This window comes from Symsagittifera roscoffensis, chromosome 9 (genome assembly GCF_963678635.1).
Source record: "Symsagittifera roscoffensis chromosome 9, txSymRosc1.1, whole genome shotgun sequence".
In the NCBI taxonomy this organism is placed as follows: Eukaryota; Metazoa; Xenacoelomorpha; order Acoela; family Convolutidae; genus Symsagittifera; species Symsagittifera roscoffensis.
In genome coordinates, this window is record NC_087070.1 from 51675718 (window position 1) to 51695602 (window position 19885).

General features: G+C 37.5%; 2 protein-coding genes across 2 annotated transcripts in view; one reads left to right on the plus strand and one right to left on the minus strand.

The window, feature by feature from the left end:
• Positions 1-19885, minus strand: part of LOC134854663 (uncharacterized) — a 275825-nt gene that overhangs the window by 218068 nt on the left and 37872 nt on the right. The window lies entirely within an intron of this gene.
• Positions 12235-18055, plus strand: LOC134854600 (elongation factor 2-like). The gene is made up of 5 exons (XM_063870932.1): positions 12235-12404; positions 12890-12989; positions 15821-16045; positions 16704-16935; positions 17813-18055. The coding sequence occupies exons 3-5, from the start codon at positions 15940-15942 to the stop codon at positions 17976-17978; spliced, it is 504 nt and encodes a 167-aa protein (XP_063727002.1). The 5' UTR covers positions 12235-12404; positions 12890-12989; positions 15821-15939; the 3' UTR covers positions 17979-18055.

The window sequence follows — 19885 nt, forward strand, 5'->3', positions numbered from 1 at the left end:
AAATTCACGAATCAAAGTAATGTTATCTGCTGATACTAACAAATTTGAATAGCTTGCTGATTTTTTAAAGGTACATTTATGATGTACAGCCACAATGATTAAAAGGACAAAGACCGATTCTTTTTTGCTTGACTTAATTTACAATTACGATCTAAAAAACTACACGTCAAACTTTTTTCTCTTCGCACTTATCAGCAAATTTAGTTGTTTGATTTTGTATCTGTCTGCTTTCCTTTTAATTTTCTGCAACTTAGTTTATTTTACAGTTATTCCACTATATAAGGCTGAGATTGGCATTTTTCGTTATGCGCTCGCATTTAAGTTTTCCTGCTCAGACCTGAAAAGATTTTGACTGCTGCTGATATATTCGTGATTTCAGCGGCCAGCTCCAAAAAGTTAAACATATTTACACTAGCCAAAATCTATTTACATATATCTATACATATATTTACACTAGCCGTGTTAAGTTAGAAAAAACTAAGGTTCGTACTAACGCTCGCAAGCTGTTGTGTGTTAGTACGAATCTTCGTTTTTTCTAACTTAACTCGCAAATAAAACTGTTCATTATTTGGAGGCAAAGTGTTCATTATTTGGTGGCACTTTTGCCATAATGACGCTCTATAGCACTGGAAATTTCAAACATCTGTTCTCTGCTTCATTTGTGGATAGTGTTTGTGACATTTTAAGTGTTCGTTGCGGAGTGGTTAGCGTGTGAGAGGCATAATCTCTTGGTCGTAGATCGAATCCGAGACGTAGCGGAATGTTTTAACTATTCGAAGCTTATTTCTACTTTTTCTTATTGCTGTTTATAGAGCTGATTTTTGCCGTGTTCGCGCTAGTGTTTGCCAAGCGCAGCTTTGCCTTCGTGTTTTTGTGCGAAAGCCTAGCAAATAGATATATTCGATAGTTGAAGAAAAACACGCATATTTAACAACAGTTTTCTTGAAAAACAAATGGAAATAGTTTAAAACAGCCATAACAGACAGTTGCAAAAGAGTTGTAAACGCAAGGAAAAAAATACTGACTTTATTTCAAAAAAAAAGAATTATATGATTTTTACACTTGCGAAGCTAGTGTACTAGTACGAACCTTCTTTTTTTCCAACCTAAGTCGCAAATATATCTCGCAATTTTTTGAAATGCATAATTTATACATAATGTGGCTTTATGTTTTGTTATTTGTTTCATGCAAAGTTAGTGTAGATGCCTTCAGTTTGTTATATTTCAAGTTATTAATTCAAATTGGAGTTTATTTGTATTTGGTGCTGAAATGCATTGGCAATTTGTTAGCATATGTAGCGGCTTTATTCGTGAGTAGTTTTTGTCTGTTGTTAAACTTGAGTATCTTATGGGATAGTGCGTGAGACTCAAAATCTCGTGATTTCAGTAGGTCGCAGATTCGATTCCTACACGTAGTCGAGTTTTTGCTAATTGAAGGCGTATTTCTACTTTTTCTTATTTGACTTGATAGAGCTGTTTTTTTGTGATAGATTGTTTGCGATGCGCAGCTTTGCTTCTGTGTAAAGCTCGTAAAGCTTTGCTTCTGTGTAAAGCTCGTAATTTGCTTCTGTGTAAAAGCTCGTGTTTTTCGCTCCGCTGGGAAATCTAAAATTTGAAATCTACTTTCAAAACTGGAAATCGTTCACGTATTTTTTGCGCTATTCAAGCTTTCGTAGCTGAGTGGCTTACTTTACCTAACTTTTTGCAAATAAACTGGAAAAGTGCATATATACCTAATTGCATTCATACATGCAATAATATGTATGAAGGTATTTCTGTAGTTATCAGGGAGTTTTAATACTTTTCATAATAAACGATAAAAAATCACCAAGACATGTATAAGAGTGTTCACTATGTTCATGATTCTCAAAATCATAAACAACTTTTTAGCTAGTTTTTTTGAGCAATTGTTGTTGCCAAGAAGGATTTAAAAGAAGTTTCAAAAAGTAATATTCGTGGTATGAAGAATGTTTAAAACACTGCACGAATGTTGTTTTCGGTTTGTTTTTTAAATATTTCTTTATAGCACGAATATCAGGTTTTAAAGCACAAAAAAGTTGCTAAAAAGTTGTTTCACAAATCGCAACAATGAAAAAAAACTTGCCTTGTATCTTTAGTATAAGCGATTTAAAATTGCGGAGGTATAACGGAAAAATGCTGCGAATGTTACTGCAAAATGCTGAGTCTTTCGGTCGATGAGATCAGTGCTATGATGTGCAAGAAACTGAACATCAGGAACATGACTGTGATTGAACTGGCAGACGAATCTGGAGAGTGCCCAGTCCAAAATGCACTAGCTGCAAAAGCTGTTATAAACGCAACTGAAGTTGACGGAGCACTGGAAAGCTGGCTTTGATTTTCACTTAATTTCACCATACAAACTCCTTGCAAACTCCCGGCCTTTTGCTGCATTTTTTGTTTTAAAGATTTTGACACAAAACTCGAAGATAGGTCGAATCGGTCCGCCCGAAATCAGGCAAGGTTTGATAAAATATATAAAAGGCTACGAATTCTCCAAAAGTTCAATTTTATCATAAATCGCTAAATTGTTACGACCACGTCATTAAGTCACGGGATGAAACTATGGTCTAGTGTTGATTGGTCCGCACAATCTTGGCTACCGCTAAAAAAGCTCGGTATATAGGTAGAACACGGGTGTAAACTTTGTTTACGCTATGTGGTTGGCGTAACTAAAACTAGCGAAAGCTTTATTCCCATCATTCAGCTTACTTGTGAAAAAATTTTTTGCATTCTTTTTGATGACTCTCATGTCGATTATACTTTAATCGATGATACTTCAACGACCCAATTTAATTATACTACAAAGTCACGTTGTTTAATTTAGAATAAACTCTTACTCTTGCATTTTTTCACCTGATTCAATCACCCTTCACTACAAAAAAAAACTAAAGAAAAATATTTCCCGTTTTTTATAACTCCTGATGTTGAAATTTAATTGAAGTTTCCCGCCTGTCTCCGAAAAGTTTCGACCATTATAAACAGAAAAACATGGCCAGAAACTATGCTTTTTGCGAAGAAATCCACTACTTTTGTTTCCTTCTAAATAGATTTTGCCAGAACTTAAAAAGTAGAAAAAAAAGGAATCATAAAGTAATGCAAGATTAATTCTACAAATAGCAACCAAAGTATCTTAAAACTGAGGACTTCCACCTATTGCTTACTTATACTTGACTGTTAGTTAAAAGTTTATAGATAAGGCAGCTATCTTCGTTGAAAAAGAAAAAGTGAAAATGATTGAAACTAAAACACCGATGTAGAGCCTCAGCGAAAGCCCGTCCATGTTGCTATTTCACGAACTGAGTCTGACAGATATGTGATACCTCGTGCAGGAGAAAAAAGGAAGTCAATTTCTCCTCAACTTGATTGAGCCTCCTTCCGAGACAGAAGACGCAAACAATTTTCTTCTCTGCGACGGAGCAATTTTAGTCGTAGATTCAGTCAGCGGTGAGTGTTTAAGAGTTAATGAATTGGACTTAATTTTTCAAAACTGAAAGTCAGCCAAAAAGTGTCAAAATATTCAATAAATGTGTTTTTTAAATTTCCATAATATTCGGAAAACTTACAAGATTTTAGAAAAAACTACTTTTTCCTTGAGATTTTTAAAAAATTTTGGGAACAAACCAATATTTCTGCAAAAAAATATAACTCAAGTCTTCGCCCGCACCGACCACCCGTTGTCCAAGGATCATCATCGAATACATATCATTTTACCGTCAGTATCTATAAAACTACAAAATAATCGAATATAATCCATTTAAACAAGGATTATAATCCGATTAATCGTACATCAAAAGAATCCAACATAGTATATTTCAATCGACTATAATGGAATTTTTTTGATAAGAGTTTGATGCATTTTAGAAAATTATTTCGAAGTTATCTCATTTGCCGTTTAGTTCACTTGCTACGTATTGGATTTCATGTCTATCTATTTCAACGTAAAATTCCCCCCGTCACTTCTAAACCCCCGCCAGGAAGGGGGAGTTGAGAGGTAATAATTGAAGTGATTTGGAGTGGAGGGAATTGAAAGGATATTTATTTCATTCCCCCCAACTTAAAAATCACAACTCGTGAGGGAGGGGTTGGGTTGATATAGGGACCAGTTTCAGTTTATGTAAGTCTTCAGTTTTCTGTCTGGGGACCTGCTGCTGCGACTTTGCGATCGCTATCGTCTGGCATACGCTAAAACAATCAACGCAGTAAGATTAGGTTTTTGAACCATACAGTTGCCTTAAAATGTTTTACTTTCATTACTACACTTTTTGGATCTTCAACATGGCGTAGCCAGCTGAAAGAAAAGGAGGAAGAAAAAACCCACTGTACATATTATCGTTTTCGGACGCGCGCACGCAGGAGCCGCCATCATACTGGGAAGAACGGATAACAAAATTCCATTGGGGATTGATTGCGAAATATGACATCGATCCCGATGGTTTATATTTTGATAATACCTTAGATGCTACGGCGATTTCAGCGCTACCGGGGGAAGTCAACAGAAAAAACCGAATAGACGCGGAGAAAAAGTTAAAATCTAACTTGTACCTTTGCATTAGGGATGAAGCACAAAGGATATTCAAAGCCCGTAAACCAGCGGTCAGCATCAAGACGGAAAGGTAACCACGGGTATTAGACGAAATGCAAAACGTATTCAAGCGAGAACGAAACTTCACACATGAGCAAGGATTGTTTTACGGGAGCAAACAGAGGGAAAATGACTTCGAGTGCTTTAGCCGGTAGGTGTGATTTTGCCAACGCTGCCGAAAATATTCAAGACATTTTCATCAAGAATATCCGCAAGTCCGAATGTCAAAGAGAACTGTCCCGATCTACCAAGTCTCCAGTGGAGGTATATTGAATAGCTGTATCGTACGAGAGAGATGAACGCGCCTACAAATCGTATTCGGGCAAGCCGGCCTCGTCAGCGCCGCAGATAGCCATTAAACAGGAGCCAGTAAATAAGATTCGAAGAGGACAAGGGTACTTTAGAAGTCGAGCACGCGGGGGATATACGTCGGGCGCAAACAGCGCGGGGAACGGTAACCGCCGGTGATACATTTGTAACGCACCAAATTTTACTTTAGAATATATTGCAAACTGTCCCGCGAAAGGAGTAACGTGCAATGCGTGTCGGAAGTTAGGGCATTTAGAGCTCACAAGTGGTGTAAGGCGAGGTACTAACCATTGGAGGGGACGAGGACGAGTAGCATTAGTCAAGAACGAGAATGAGAATCATCAAAGCACGTACAGTGTAGAGAACAGGCAGGATTATCAAGTAGCTTCAGTAAACTAGCAGCAAGGGTGCGGGGAAGATATATTGATTTTGTCGGAATCTGATGACTACATGGTGATGTCAATTAAGAAAATGAACGTGATGGAGCCAAATATTCCGAGTGCCATAGTCCAGGTTCAAGTTTCGGGGAAGCAAATGTGGCTTTGTGTGGACAGTGGATCTCCAGTGACAATTTTTAGGATGACGGACCAGAAATCAACATTAGCTAAAACAAACTTGCAATTACAACCAACACAAGAAGAATTTTTGGACTACAATAACAACCGAATACACATACTGGGAAAGATAGCAGTGACGTTGGTGCTCAACGGTTGGGTTACACCATCGCACGTGTCGGTGATTCATGGAGATCACGCTGGAAGAGAGCTGTCAGAACACAGAGGGGCTCGATGAATTGCAAACGTACTTCTGTAAGTTGTATCCACGCTTATTTACCCGAATAGGTAAAACAAGAAACGCTTAAGAGCCGAATTTTTTGACGCAAAAAAACCAATACAGCAAAAGGGTCGTAGGGTGCCAATCAATCTACAAGATAAAGTAGACAAGGAAATACATCGTTTGATAAAAGAAGGACTTATTATCAAACTGCAAGAATGTTCAGATAAGCATTTCGCATCCCCTAAAATAACCACAGTAAAAAAATGGGAGCACAAAATTGGCATTGGAATCAAGAGAATTGAACAAACAGGTACATAAAAATAACTACCAAATGCCAAATATCATCGACAAGTTAGTAGCTGGGATAAATCAAATAATTGCAGAACGAAATGCAGGGGATGTATAATTTACAATATTGGATTTCACGTATGCCTATGGACAAGTATCACTCGATCAAAAACCAGCGAACAATGTAATTTCTCATTAGTCGGCGGAAAACCAACGGGAACATATCGTTTTAAAAATGGGTTCTACGGTCTCACGTTAAAGCCGGCGGAGTTCCGAAAACTTGTCGAAAACCTAATTAAAAAGTTCCCCAAGCAAACGCATTCATACAAGATATTTCAATCGCATCGTAACGAACTAGAATAGAAAACAATGCATTAGTCGAGAAGATTTTAAGGAAAGTGGATTTATCAAATGCTGCGTTGAAACTACGAAAAGATGAATTTGCAAAAACAGAATGTGAACGGTTAGATTTCCGAATAGGAAAAAACGGCACTACATCGTAAGTTCTTAAAACCCAAGCAGTTGAAGAATTAAAACTTCCCAAATCAAGAAAACAATCTAAGTCATTAATGGGTTCTATGCATAGTCTGCATAAATTTTTGCCAAAACTCGCCGCGGTCAATGCACCGCTAAACAATGAATTCTAAGCCTAAACAATGAATTCGTTTGGACGCTGGATTGCGAGAACGCTTTTCAACAACTAAAACGGTTAGTTAAGAATATCGTAGAACTTAAACACTATGATTTTCACCGGTAAACAAAAATAGTCTGCGATGCTAGCCACGACGGCCTGGGGGCAGTGTTAGAACAATACGGTTCCCACGGATGGCTTTAATTTCATTCGCTTTGCGTTATCTTAATTCGGCCGAGAAAAGTATTCGACAACTGAATTGAAATTAATCGCAGTAGTATGGGCCACCGAACACTTTCGCAATTACATCTACGGGCGGTATTTCACAGTTTTTTCGGATCAAAAAGCACTTCTCACCTTGCTAAATTTATCACCAAACGGAAATAAAACATTCTTCGGTAGACTAACTCGATGGTACGATCGACTGTTACCATATGATTTTAAAGTTGAACATCGACAGCCGTCAAAAATAGGAATGGCGGATTACTTGTTTCGTTTCCTGTCAGCAGCGGCACCCGAAACAAGTCACTATGATAAAAAAAAATTGCGGTAGCGAAAATACAAGTGATCAACGAAGCTTTAAAACCTAGTGACCAGTTAAATCCTAGGGGTCATAGAGTGCATCAAATTGAAAAAATCGACGGTAGAGGATGTACGATCATGGATCATGTTCTTACTCAAACGAGATAGTATCATCCAATACGACTCAAGATAAATTCGAATATGCAAATACTAACAGTGAGTGTAAGCGCTCACTAGAGGGCGTGGTTGCACGCAACCGACAGTCACTCAATCAGAGACAAGAAATTTCCAAACCGAAAGAAAAGTACAATTTACGAAACCATTGAATTAGACGTTGTTCTCATTCCGCCGAGTACAGTTACGCTTTAAATCAAAATCATAAAGCAATCAAAATCATGTCAAGTACCAATTCAGCTGAAAAAAATTGATCCTAAGCCACATTATACAATTTTAAATACACCTACAGAGTCCGGAAGTGTAAATTTAAATGTCGTACTAAACAGAGTCCAAAATTAGCCGCCTAGCCTCAGTTCAGATTCAGACATAGAAATTATCCCACCAGAAAAAGTTGTGCCTAAACGAAATTCTTCGAAAAAAATAAATACTGTCATTTCATTCCCTCATCAATTCCCTGGCGTGTCTTATCCCCTTGTAAATAGTGAAAAATAAGTTTATCCAATGATCCCAACTGAAAGCAAGATAGTCAAAAAGATCGATTACCCTGAAATTCTTACCTTGAAGCTCGTGGAGGCATATTTGGAAAAAAAGATCCTATTCTGAAGACTATTCAAGACGCAATACGGGACAGGAATCCACGTGCAAAAGAAATAATCGCTAAGCTCGGACAATGCTACGCCCAACATTATAACGACTTTGCAGTGCGCGAGAATTGCTTGTGGATGGACATGTCTACATCAGTACTGAACCGACTACACCACAATCACCACGGTCGGGACAAAATGTTTGCGGTGAAAGACGTCTGGATCCCGCTCATGCATCGGAACCTCGTGGCCACAGCAAAGTAATGCAAAAGTTGTTTAGAAGCAGGTAAAAACCTTAAACCGGACATCCATAAAGGTAATACTGGGACAACATATGAACCCAAGAAACCTAAAGACTTAGACCAATTGGATTTCAGGGTCTGGTAAATTATGTAGAGGGTCGGAAGAAATACGTCTTAGTAGCAATAGATACATTTTCACATTGGCCGTCGGCATACGTCTGCTGAAGTAAAAAATCGAAAAATGTACTCAAATTTCTAAGGAAATATATAAGTACACATGGTCACCCAAGGAAACTACATTTGGATCAAGTGTCCGGATTTTTTTCAATTGAAATCCTAAATTTTTGTAACTATGAAGGTATCGAATTTTTAATATCTCCGGTGAAAGATCATCGCGCAACAGGGATGGTCGAAAGAACCATCGCTTCAATAAAAAAAATTACGTCCTAACATATCTATGGGAAGATGAATATCAAAAATTCAAGATGATGATAGCAAGAGCATTAAGCGCTTTACATTTCTTACCGCATTCTAAGACTAAATTAACGTCATTCGAGGCCTACCATGGAATAGAAGTTAATACCGCCCTCCGGAACCTAACGAAAAAACCATCACTTAAAAACCTCAATTGGAAGAATGTAATTAAACACAAATTACAATGTTTAGATGAGACAAACTGTCTTCCCGAAGTAGAGCTCAACTTAGATTGGGAGAAGCGAAGCGACCTAGTGTATGCTCCCCAAAACCGGAAAACTCCTCGGGTGTTGGAAGAACACGAACAAGCCGAAGCCGACGTGGAACTCACACATCCTGCGGCACCAGAGTGCTTAAAAAGCCACAAAGCGAGCACTACGGCGGTATACCAGCGTACCGGGGGAACGGATCCAAAGGACCCAAGGAGGTATAAGTGTTTATCTTCAACTATAGAAAAATTAACACCACATACGGTGCAAATGAAAAAAGGATCATTACTAAGGAGAAGTGGGGTTTCTTTAAGATCAGCGGGCGAAGAAAGCCGAATAGAAAGGTGAAACAGTGCGAACATCCCAGGGCCAAGTAAACCACAAGATCCGAAAAAAATGTAAGGGACACTGAAATTACGAGAAAACAGACGATGAAACGAACGCAGACGGAATGAGAAGAGAGCAAAAAGAAGAAAAAACGGTTATTAGAAAGTAGCGACGAAGAAAGCGAGGAGGAGGACGAGAATGAACGTGCAAACGAGAGACGGGACCAATGCGCCGTCACAACGAGTTTCAAAACGTCGAGCAGAGAATTTCAAGTTAACGAGGCGAACGAACCGTCGGGCATGAAACAAGCAGGCCTATCGAGAACCGTCGGTGAAAAGAGGCAAAATTCTGAGGAGGCGACGCGTCGATCGACAAGAAAAAGAAAAGGAGTGGATAAGAGGAGCGGGGTTATGATCCATCGAGTCGAGTACAATTAGGAGAAAAACAAAAGATAAGAAAGGACCCAGGGAGAGTGTCGGCAAGTGTACCGAAAAACTCATACAATCCAGTACTTAAAACTTTTTCACTTGAAACTAAAATTGTCTGTTAACAAATACTTCTTGATATTATGAGTACAATAAATTTTCAATCTTGGGATTTAAAATTTATTTGTGGTTGCCCAATTGATATAGGAACCAGTTTCAGTTTATGTAAGTTTGTGTAAGTCTTCGGTTTTCTGTCTGGGGACAGGCTGCTGTGACCTTGCAATCGCTATCGTCTGGCATACGCTAAAACAACCAAGTGCAGTATGATTAGGTTTTTGAATCATACAGTTGCCTTAGAAATTTACACTTTCATTACTACACTTTTTGAATCTTCAACGGGGTAGGAGGAGGGTGTTGGGGTTCGATAATGGTTAAATGGGGTGTTCGTCGGGGGAATTGAAGGTAGTTTCATCGTAATTGTTTTTTTCAGACATAAGTTAAAGTTTCTTGCGAATTTCCAGTAAAATATTTGCAAAAATAACCTATTTAACAACAAAAAAGAAAATGGATTGCAATTGATTATTATGCGGTTATAATGGGTTTTTAGTTTTCAGAAAAATTCGGTTTTAATGGATTATCCAGACAAAATTAATCGATTTTAGTGCCAAAAATAATGGATTGTAATCAATTCATGGTGGAGTTTTTTCTCGAAAATGATCGATTATAATGACAATATAATCGATTTCGTGGTCTGAAGGTTTTATCTAATGTATAAAAATAGATTGTTATTTTCTCGGAAAACCATTATAATCAATTAAAAACAATGGGTGCTCTGTGCAAGCAAGTGTCTACTGCCTCACTCGAAAACTGCGGTTGAGGTTGGACAAGTTTTTCTCTGGCAGAAATCACTGAAGTCGCCATTGGTTTCCAATTGGTTGAGTTAAGTGGCTTGCACGCCTTTTTTTACTCGTGGATGAACGATCTCAGAAACCTGAATTTTTCCCATTCTCAAAAAGCAGCAATGTTTGTTCTCTTTAAATCTCGTTTTTTTTAGGTATACATACCAAGATAGAGGCGCTTTTACGGGAAGCAATTTATCGGAAAGTTAAACCAGTCGTGTTGCTTGACTACATGAATCGGGTTGTCTGGGAAATGAGCCTTGACAAAGAAAACAGTGCGAACATCCCAGGGCCAAGTAAACCGCAAGATCCGAAAAAAATGTAAGGGACACTGAAATTACGAGAAAACAGATGATGAAACGAACGCAGACGGAATGAGAAGAGAGCAAAAAGAAGAAAAAACGGTTATTAAAAAGTAGCGACGAAGAAAGCGAGGAGGAGGACGAGAATGAACGTGCAAACGAGAGACGGGACCAATGCGCCGTCACAACGAGTTTCAAAAGCGGCGAGCAGAGAATTTCAAGTTAACGAGGCGAACGAACCGTCGGGCATGAAACAAGCAGGCCTATCGAGAACCGTCGGTGAAAAGAGGCAAAATTCTGAGGAGGCGACGCGTCGATCGACAAGAAAAAGAAAAGGAGTGGATAAGATGAGCGGGGTTATGATCCATCGAGTCGAGTACAATTAGGAGAAAAACAAAAGATAAGAAAGGACCCAGGGAGAGTGTCGGCAAGTGTACCGAAAAACTCATACAATCCAGTACTTAAAACTTTTTCACTTGAAACTAAAATTGTCTGTTAACAAATACTTCTTGATATTATGAGTACAATAAATTTTCAATCTTGGGATTTAAAATTTATTTGTGGTTGCCCAATTGATATAGGAACCAGTTTCAGTTTATGTAAGTTTGTGTAAGTCTTCGGTTTTTTGTCTGGGGACCGGCTGCTGTGACCTTGCAATCGCTATCGTCTGGCATACGCTAAAACAACCAAGTGCAGTATGATTAGGTTTTTGAATCATACAGTTGCCTTAGAAATTTACACTTTCATTACTACACTTTTTGAATCTTCAACGGGGTAGGAGGAGGGTGTTGGGGTTCGATAATGGTTAAATGGGGTGTTCGTCGGGGGAATTGAAGGTAGTTTCATCGTAATTGTTTTTTTCAGACATAAGTTAAAGTTTCTTGCGAATTTCCAGTAAAATATTTGCAAAAATAACCTATTTAACAACAAAAAAGAAAATGGATTGCAATTGATTATTATGCGGTTATAATGGGTTTTTAGTTTTCAGAAAAATTCGGTTTTAATGGATTATCCAGACAAAATTAATCGATTTTAGTGCCAAAAATAATGGATTGTAATCAATTCATGGTGGAGTTTTTTCTCGAAAATGATCGATTATAATGACAATATAATCGATTTCGTGGTCTGAAGGTTTTATCTAATGTATAAAAATAGATTGTTATTTTCTCGGAAAACCATTATAATCAATTAAAAACAATGGGTGCTCTGTGCAAGCAAGTGTCTACTGCCTCACTCGAAAACTGCGGTTGAGGTTGGACAATTTTTTCTCTGGCAGAAATCACTGAAGTCGCCATTGGTTTCCAATTGGTTGAGTTAAGTGGCTTGCACGCCTTTTTTTACTCGTGGATGAACGATCTCAGAAACCTGAATTTTTCCCATTCTCAAAAAGCAGCAATGTTTGTTCTCTTTAAATCTCGTTTTTTTAGGTATACATACCAAGATAGAGGCGCTTTTACGGGAAGCAATTTATCGGAAAGTTAAACCAGTCGTGTTGCTTGACTACATGAATCGGGTTGTCTGGGAAATGAGCCTTGACAAAGAAGACGCGAACCAAACTTTCCACCGGATTATCGAGAGTATCAACGTAATAATTGCCACTTACTGTGACGAAGATGCAGTGCATGGTAATTGGCAGGTAGGTGATTTTCACCAATAGCGGACAAAAATAGCATGAACTCTCAAGTTATTTAAGAGGTACATCAAATTAGGCTTTGAGAGTTTCAAGGGTAAATGAACAAAAAAAACTAAATTTCTTTCTGCTTTGCCAGTAAGTGTTGTCTATCAGCAAGCTACTTGAGTTAAGTGAGAGTTGCAAAATTTTGCAATGCTTTAAAATAAAAAATGCTAGTTTTTGAGAGAGAGTTTACCTCGATGCAAGCAGCAACCTGCATTAAAAATTGACCAAATGCTTTAATATTAACATAATAATTTATTTTTAAGGCCCGTAATAAGAAAAAATGTTAAATTTTTGAACCATTTATAACCCAGTCTCAAGCCAGAAAGAGCGTCATTAGACTAAAATGGTCAGTTTTCAATTGTGTACGAACGTCTCTGGCTAATTAATTTTTGCGGAATTTATACAAAGTCAGACCGTCCGCAATTGTACAACGTAATCGACAGGTCGATCCGACTATTGGAACTGTGGCCTTCGGAAGTAGCACGCAAGGATGGGCATTCAGTCTCAAACACTTCGCGCAACTCTATTGTGCCAAATTTAAAAGTGAGTCTCAATAAAAGCAAAAAAAACGTTGCTGTGCAATTGGCACAAAATGTTCCGACCAGGATAATTATTGCAGGAAAAAAGCTTAAGTAAATGTTTTAGGAAAAAATTTGAAGCCATAATTTAGAAAACATTTTTTATAAAATTGAAATTTGGTCTCAAAAACGAAATTATTCAGACCAATTTTTGCCGTTAATGAAATTCGCAGTCACGGATGAAAAGGGATTTAGTATGATACAACACTTAACCCCTCAAAAGTATAATTTGCGGTAGTCAGAATTGCAAAAAAAATACCCTTCGCGATAGTTCCTTTCACTCAAGAGCGGCCGGAACTGTTAACCGCGCCATTTCCATGTTTGTCACTTTAACTCGCAAATTTAACATGTACATACAACTTTACATACTTTATATATACCACTTATCTTTACATTTTGTAAAAGCGATAACTTTATGAACAAAAATCTGAAAAAGAAATCAAATTAGCGAAGTAGTTTTTTTCTGTTAATTTTATCAAATATTAAACAAAAAACCAGGGGTGGATTTAGGAGGGCGGGGGCGGACGTCCCCCTACCTCAGGGATTCGACCCCCTGCCGACCCAAAGGTTCCCTCCCCCTTTGTACTATTTTGAGATATCCATATTTGGTGACGGACCCTAAAAAATTTCTAAAGGCGCCTTGGGCGCCAATATATACTAATTTGAGGGGGGAGCGCGCGCCAAAAAAAAACGCGATTTTTTGGTCAAAATTTTCCAAAAAGTGCCTAAAAACGCCTTTTGTCCAGTTTATCAAAGTTTTGCCTTTTGACCCCCCCCCCCCTCGAAAAAATCCGACCCCCCCCCCCCTCGAGAAAATCCTAGATCCGCCCCTCCAAAAAACTACTTCATAAACCGTTACGGGCAGAAATCCGCCCCACCGCTCGAGAAAATCCTAGATCCGCCCCCCCTCGAGAAAATCCGCCCCCCCCCCCCCCTCGAGAAAATCCTAGATCAGCCCCTCCAAAAAACTACTTCATAAACCGCGTTACGGGCAGAAATCCGCCCCCCCCCTCGAGAAAATCCCAGATCCTCCCCCCTCGAGAAAATCCGCAAGCCCCCCCCCCCCCCCCCCCCCCTCGAGAAAGTCCGCCCCCCCCTTGAGAAAATCCTAGATCCTCCCCCTGCAAAAAACTACTTCATAAACCGTTTCGGGCAGAAAAAGAAAAAACTCGTTTAGTTGTATTACGATAATATTCAAGAAAGCAAATAAACATTTATGTTTTGAGATTCTGGCCTTTTTCGGCGTTTGAAACAGTAATTTTAGCCGTTTTCTCTAATTTTTCTGAAGATATCAGTTCTTTGAGTTTGAACGGCAAAACATATTTCACCTGAGATATTTTTAGTAAACTATTAGTGAATCAAAAACTGCCATTTTGGCCAATGTGGATTAACTAACGCGCAATTAAGATGCTCATCGCGTAGTTATCAAAGAATGGCGAACTAATTCGCTCCTAAATTCATTCCAAATCGAAATGAGACAAGCCAATTGATTGCATTTATTCACTGCATGGTCAAACTGAGGTACTTTCAAGGTACTAATTGCTTGATATTGGTTGTCAGTGTCGGAAAAAGCAGCAAATTATTTACATTTTCTAAGAAAAATTGCTAGTGACAAAGCAAAGGCAATAACTTAATTTTGCGATAAAATTTTTTTTTTCAATGAAGATTTTTCTCTGCTCTCGCGCTATGGGCATTAACAAACGGGAAATTGGTTGCGTAATAATCAGATCAAAGAATTTTACAGTGTTTAAACCCCATAAATTTGCAAATGTTGTCTCTTGCGTTCATAAAATGTTGAGAATTTTGAACCCAAGATTTTTGATATCTTTGTTGTTCAAAATCATTGCGGGGTCAAAACCTGTTATTTCGAAAGATGAGGTTTGTTAGGATAAAAATCACAGCTGGCTCAAGTATTCTTTACTTTTTGAAAATTTTCCTTACAAACAAAAATAGTCAATTTTGAATGGTGAGAGACAACTATGGCGGAAAAAATTTGAACTTTGAGACACGCCGTCAGCAGTAGTCAATTTTTTTGGCTGTGTTTAAATTTGTATCTAAATTTCATATAAATTTGCATGTACTTCTCGTTTTTTTGCAATGACAATTTCTCCGGATTCCGTACTCGAACTCTTTTTAGTTTTTTTTGTTAACGCAAAATCAGGTACCACAAATTATCATTGTAATGGGTCGAGTTATATATCATATTATAGCCCTTTCAGTCGTGATTGGAATTTTTCAAAGAATTTAAAATTTTTTCCGGTATCGAGAAAAAATTCTTAAACTTATTGAGTTTTAGTTCCATTTTTGAAAAAATACTAATACATAGAAAAATAACTTTTTTTTGAAATATTTTTTATGAATATTGTCGGAACATTCTGTACTACTTACACAGCAAACGGCCATCCTTGTTTCTTCCTAGCAAATATTTTTGTATTTAAAGTGGATTCACCAAAATTAATGAAGAGGTTGTGGGGAGATCAGTTCTTCAGCCCAAGAGACAAAAAGTGGCTGAATGTTGACAAAACGAAATGGTTTTATATCTGTTAAAAAGTTTGTTTTTTGTTTTGCCTTAATATCTTCTTTCAATGAACCTCAAATAAATATAACAGCATTTTATAGAAACGCTTTTGTATTTCGTTTGCGTTTGTGACAGTACTTTTAAAAACAAATGGCCGATAAGTCTTGCTGATAGCTTCTCTGCGATTTGCAGAAACCACAATTCGATTCAAAAAAACTAGTTATACAATTACTTCAAACCATTCCGGATGCAAAATGCACCCTCGGTTTATATTTTAGATGGCCGACGCCATCAAGAGTAGCAATCTTGATGATCTAAAAAAGTTGCTAGAGAAACTGGAGCTGAAGTTAGATGAAAGCACGATGGCAAAAAAGGGCGAAGATCTTTTGCGGCAATCATGGCCTCATGGCTGCCCATAAAGGACACACTTCTGGATATGACCATAGTTCATATACCCTCGCCTGTCTTGGCCCAGAAATACCGCACGGAGATCATATACAACGGTAAACAATTATAACCAGCTCAATAAAATCAGATTCAAGCGATGCCCGCCTGAAGGTTGCGTGCTCGAGTTAACAGCAAACATGCCTTTTTAGCAAATATCTCTCTTTCATATCGATCCAAATAAATGCGAAACATTTTAGTTTAGGAGTAAAGTGGAAACTATACGGCCCGTGCTCAAGCACAGAGCACCGAATAATCCGCAATCGATTTTAGAAAATTTGAATCATTTTCCTGATAAAGCCATTTTGATGGGCTGAAAACTCCTGAAGGTCCAAAAATTGTCTCCATTTCGTTACCATTTTTCAAACTCATAGAAAATTTGATGAGAAAAATACCCTCTTTGATGAATTTCTAGAGAGTTTCAACAAAGAAAAAAAACAATTTGCGCCCTTAAGTTCGCAACAACTGTTTGGACAAAGTTTTGATTAAACCGCGGATAATTTTGGGGAAAATTTCCGTTATTTTAAAGAAAGATTTGCTATCTAGAAGTGTGGATGAAAAAATGTCGGAAATTGCTTGCGAGCTTGAGTGGGGTTTGGAGCTGTTGACTGCGCATCTGTTTTCAAAAAAAAATACTTTAAATGATTAAGGTAATGTAATGATTAATTCATTAACTCATGGTACATGCATAACTCTCTCCTCAATAAAATATCTAAGGTCCTGACAAAAACGACCCATGTGCCGAGGCCATCAAAAACTGTGACCCGACTGGTGAACTGATGGTGTTCGTCAGCAGGATGATACCGACAGCCGACAAGCGCAGCTTCGTCGCATTCGGCCGCGTCTTTTCGGGCACAGTAGTTGCAGGAGGGGCGACAATGGTCAAAATAATGGGGCCTGATTTCGACCGGGAAACTCAGGCTGATGTTCCCATGAAGTCAATTGAAGGGTTTGTATTTTAGTGAAATACAATCTATATATGATTTTTAAATTTTAATTTGAGACAAATTCTCCACGAGAGAAAAGACTAACTTTCGAGCTGATCAGCTGTTAATGGAGAACCGTTGTTGTCCCTCTGGTTATACATGCAATTTGTTTAGTTATTGTTCTTCTGGGCTGGGTAGTGTTGCCTCGCATTCACGCAATAAACACACATTATGGTGGGCCTAAAATCCTCTCTTTTCGATTGAGAGGCGGATACTTAGCAACTTCGTCATCGCTCACTTTGCAAAAGAATTCACAGCTGCTCATTATTTTTGTATCCAACTAAAAAAAGTTAGCTTAAGTAGTCAAACTTCTATAACAAGTTTATTAACACTTCTAACCATTTTCACCATATGATTCCTAGCGTTGCACATCCAATCCTATAATGCGCTGATCCAATGATTAAGCATATACAAAAACTGAGCTTTCAACTTCCCCCATTTTTTCAGAAGGGGTAAATGTTTTACAAGTTTGCAAGATTCAAATTAAGATTCAGCTCCATAATTCAGATTGACAATTGACTGATATGCGCTATCGCGATAAACAGGTCTCGAATAAAAAGTCTTAAAAGCGAGAATTTGATACCTTTTTTCTCTACACTGGGAAAATTTTCTTTCGACGCTGTTCGACGATCTCATAAGCATTCAGCTCGCCTTAGTTATCTTGAGTTGTTTATCTTGCAAATTTTCGTGCGAGAAGTCATGCAAGACATTACGTTAAAATTTAACTTTGTTCTTGTGAGATTGTAGCAAGATTTCCAGTCCAAAAGAACTAAGATGGTACTTAATTTTGCGTTTAAAAACGTGAGCAACGTAACTCTATTTTGATTTGTTCATTCACAGATCGCTTCTGATGATGGGCAATCAAATGGTGCCAGCAAATGAGATAGAATGTGGAACACTCTGTGGACTGACTGGAAGTGACCAGTTGCTAACTGGAAGTGGAACGATCTCCACACACAAGGATGCGTCCAATTTCCATCTGCACTTTTCCCCAGCACAGCCATAGAGCCTCCTTCTCTTACAATCGATCAACATATGTACATATTATAATAGAGAAGCAACAATGACTTGAATTTCTGCTCATTCTGCAAAAACTAGAAGCTTCATTGCGCTATTGTAATTAAATGCAACCAATAATTTGGAACAAAACTTATTTACAAAATTGTTTCATTTGCGAAAAGGTATGTTCATATGGGAAGGTCAAAGGATTTTTGATGAAATGACATGGGATTTTTTTCACCGGGGGCTTACATACATTTATGTTTCATTTCAGCCATTGAAAGTACGTAAAGCAATCAAAAAGCTATTTGAATTTCTCAAATGAAATTTTTATGTTCTTTTAATCGCACTGGAGTTTTTTGGAGAATAATCGACTATATTGAATTTTCATTGTCAGTTTCTATAATATTTAGGGGAAGGTAACAGGTAATAACATTCAAGTTTTAACCATTGCCCTAATACAATTAACGGAAATTTACATTCCATCCACATAAACGAAACAAAACCAATTTAGAAACATTGCAGATACATCTGGAATATCTCATGCTGATGTCAACAACAAAACACCCCTAGCATGTGGTGATTTTAAAATTATTGTAGCTTGAAAATCAAAAAATTGGCTGAATTGACAAGCATTTTTCCGGGAAATAGTTTTTGCTGAATTTAGACAAACCTACGAAAGAAACCAACAAATCAAAAATTTGTTGAGATTATTTTCTATAACAGTCATGCCAGAAATATATAGAAATTTCAAAATCGTCTTTAACTGGTCATCACGCAATGTAACTTACGAACGGTGGTCCCATTCAGAGCGAGAGCTACTAGCGTCCAGAAAGTGGCTGAAACTAAAAAAAATTCAAAATTTATTAAGCAGATAAACGACGCGAATCATGATGAAATAACAAAAAATATAGAAATTGTCGTTTAAAAACATTGAAAACGTTTTTGAAAAGCTGCAAAGCCTTCTTGTAGAAACTCTTCATAATTTTGTTCCAGTTTATTAGAAACAATCAAGAATTAGAAAAGAACTTTAAATCTGCATGAATAACAAGTTAAAAATGCTGCCGCTAAAAAAAATCGTCTCAAGCAAATTCATAATAGTAGTGACAAATCTATGGACAGAGAAAAGTATTGAAAAAAAGGGTAAATTTTTTTTTTAAAAATAAGTAAAACATGAAATGAAAAACTTTTAGTTATCAAAAGTAAAAAAAATTGTCCATTGAGACTAAATTGTCCATTGAAACTTCCGAACTAAAATTTGAAGCGTTTCAATGAATTCCTTTCAACGACTGAAACAAAACATATATTCAATGTAGCTGATACCGATTCTCCAAGAAGAAATTTTCAAAATATTAGAATCTATAAAAAAAACGGATGTAGAATTTAATAATTTGGGTAACCATTTTCTGCAAATTGATAGATGCGCTGTCGCACCAATATTAGGAAAATTCCGACCGATAGCCTTGCTGCCACTCATAGGTAAGTTTTTGAAAAGACTTCAAAATAACTGCATGATATCATATGTTTATCACTTCGACATGATTAACAAAAATCAGTTTAGTGTTTGGCCACGCCAAGGAGCAGTTGACGCAATCGTTTCACTTATCAATAGTAAAAGACACACTCTTCATAAACAAACGAAAATGACACACACAATGCCTATTCACAGAACTGAAAAAAATGCATCAACACAGTACATCAGTCTATCTTGTTGTAAAAAATGCGAATCAATTGGACTACGAGGTCCAATTGGTCAGTTGTAAAAATTATATTTGGGTCATAGCAAGCAATTTACAGCAACTAAACACGCAAACTCAAAACTAATGGCAGTGCGCTTCGGTGGTACTCAATGATATACTCTTGACCCACTGTTATTCATAATTTTCATTATAGATATCAAATAAAATCAGGAAT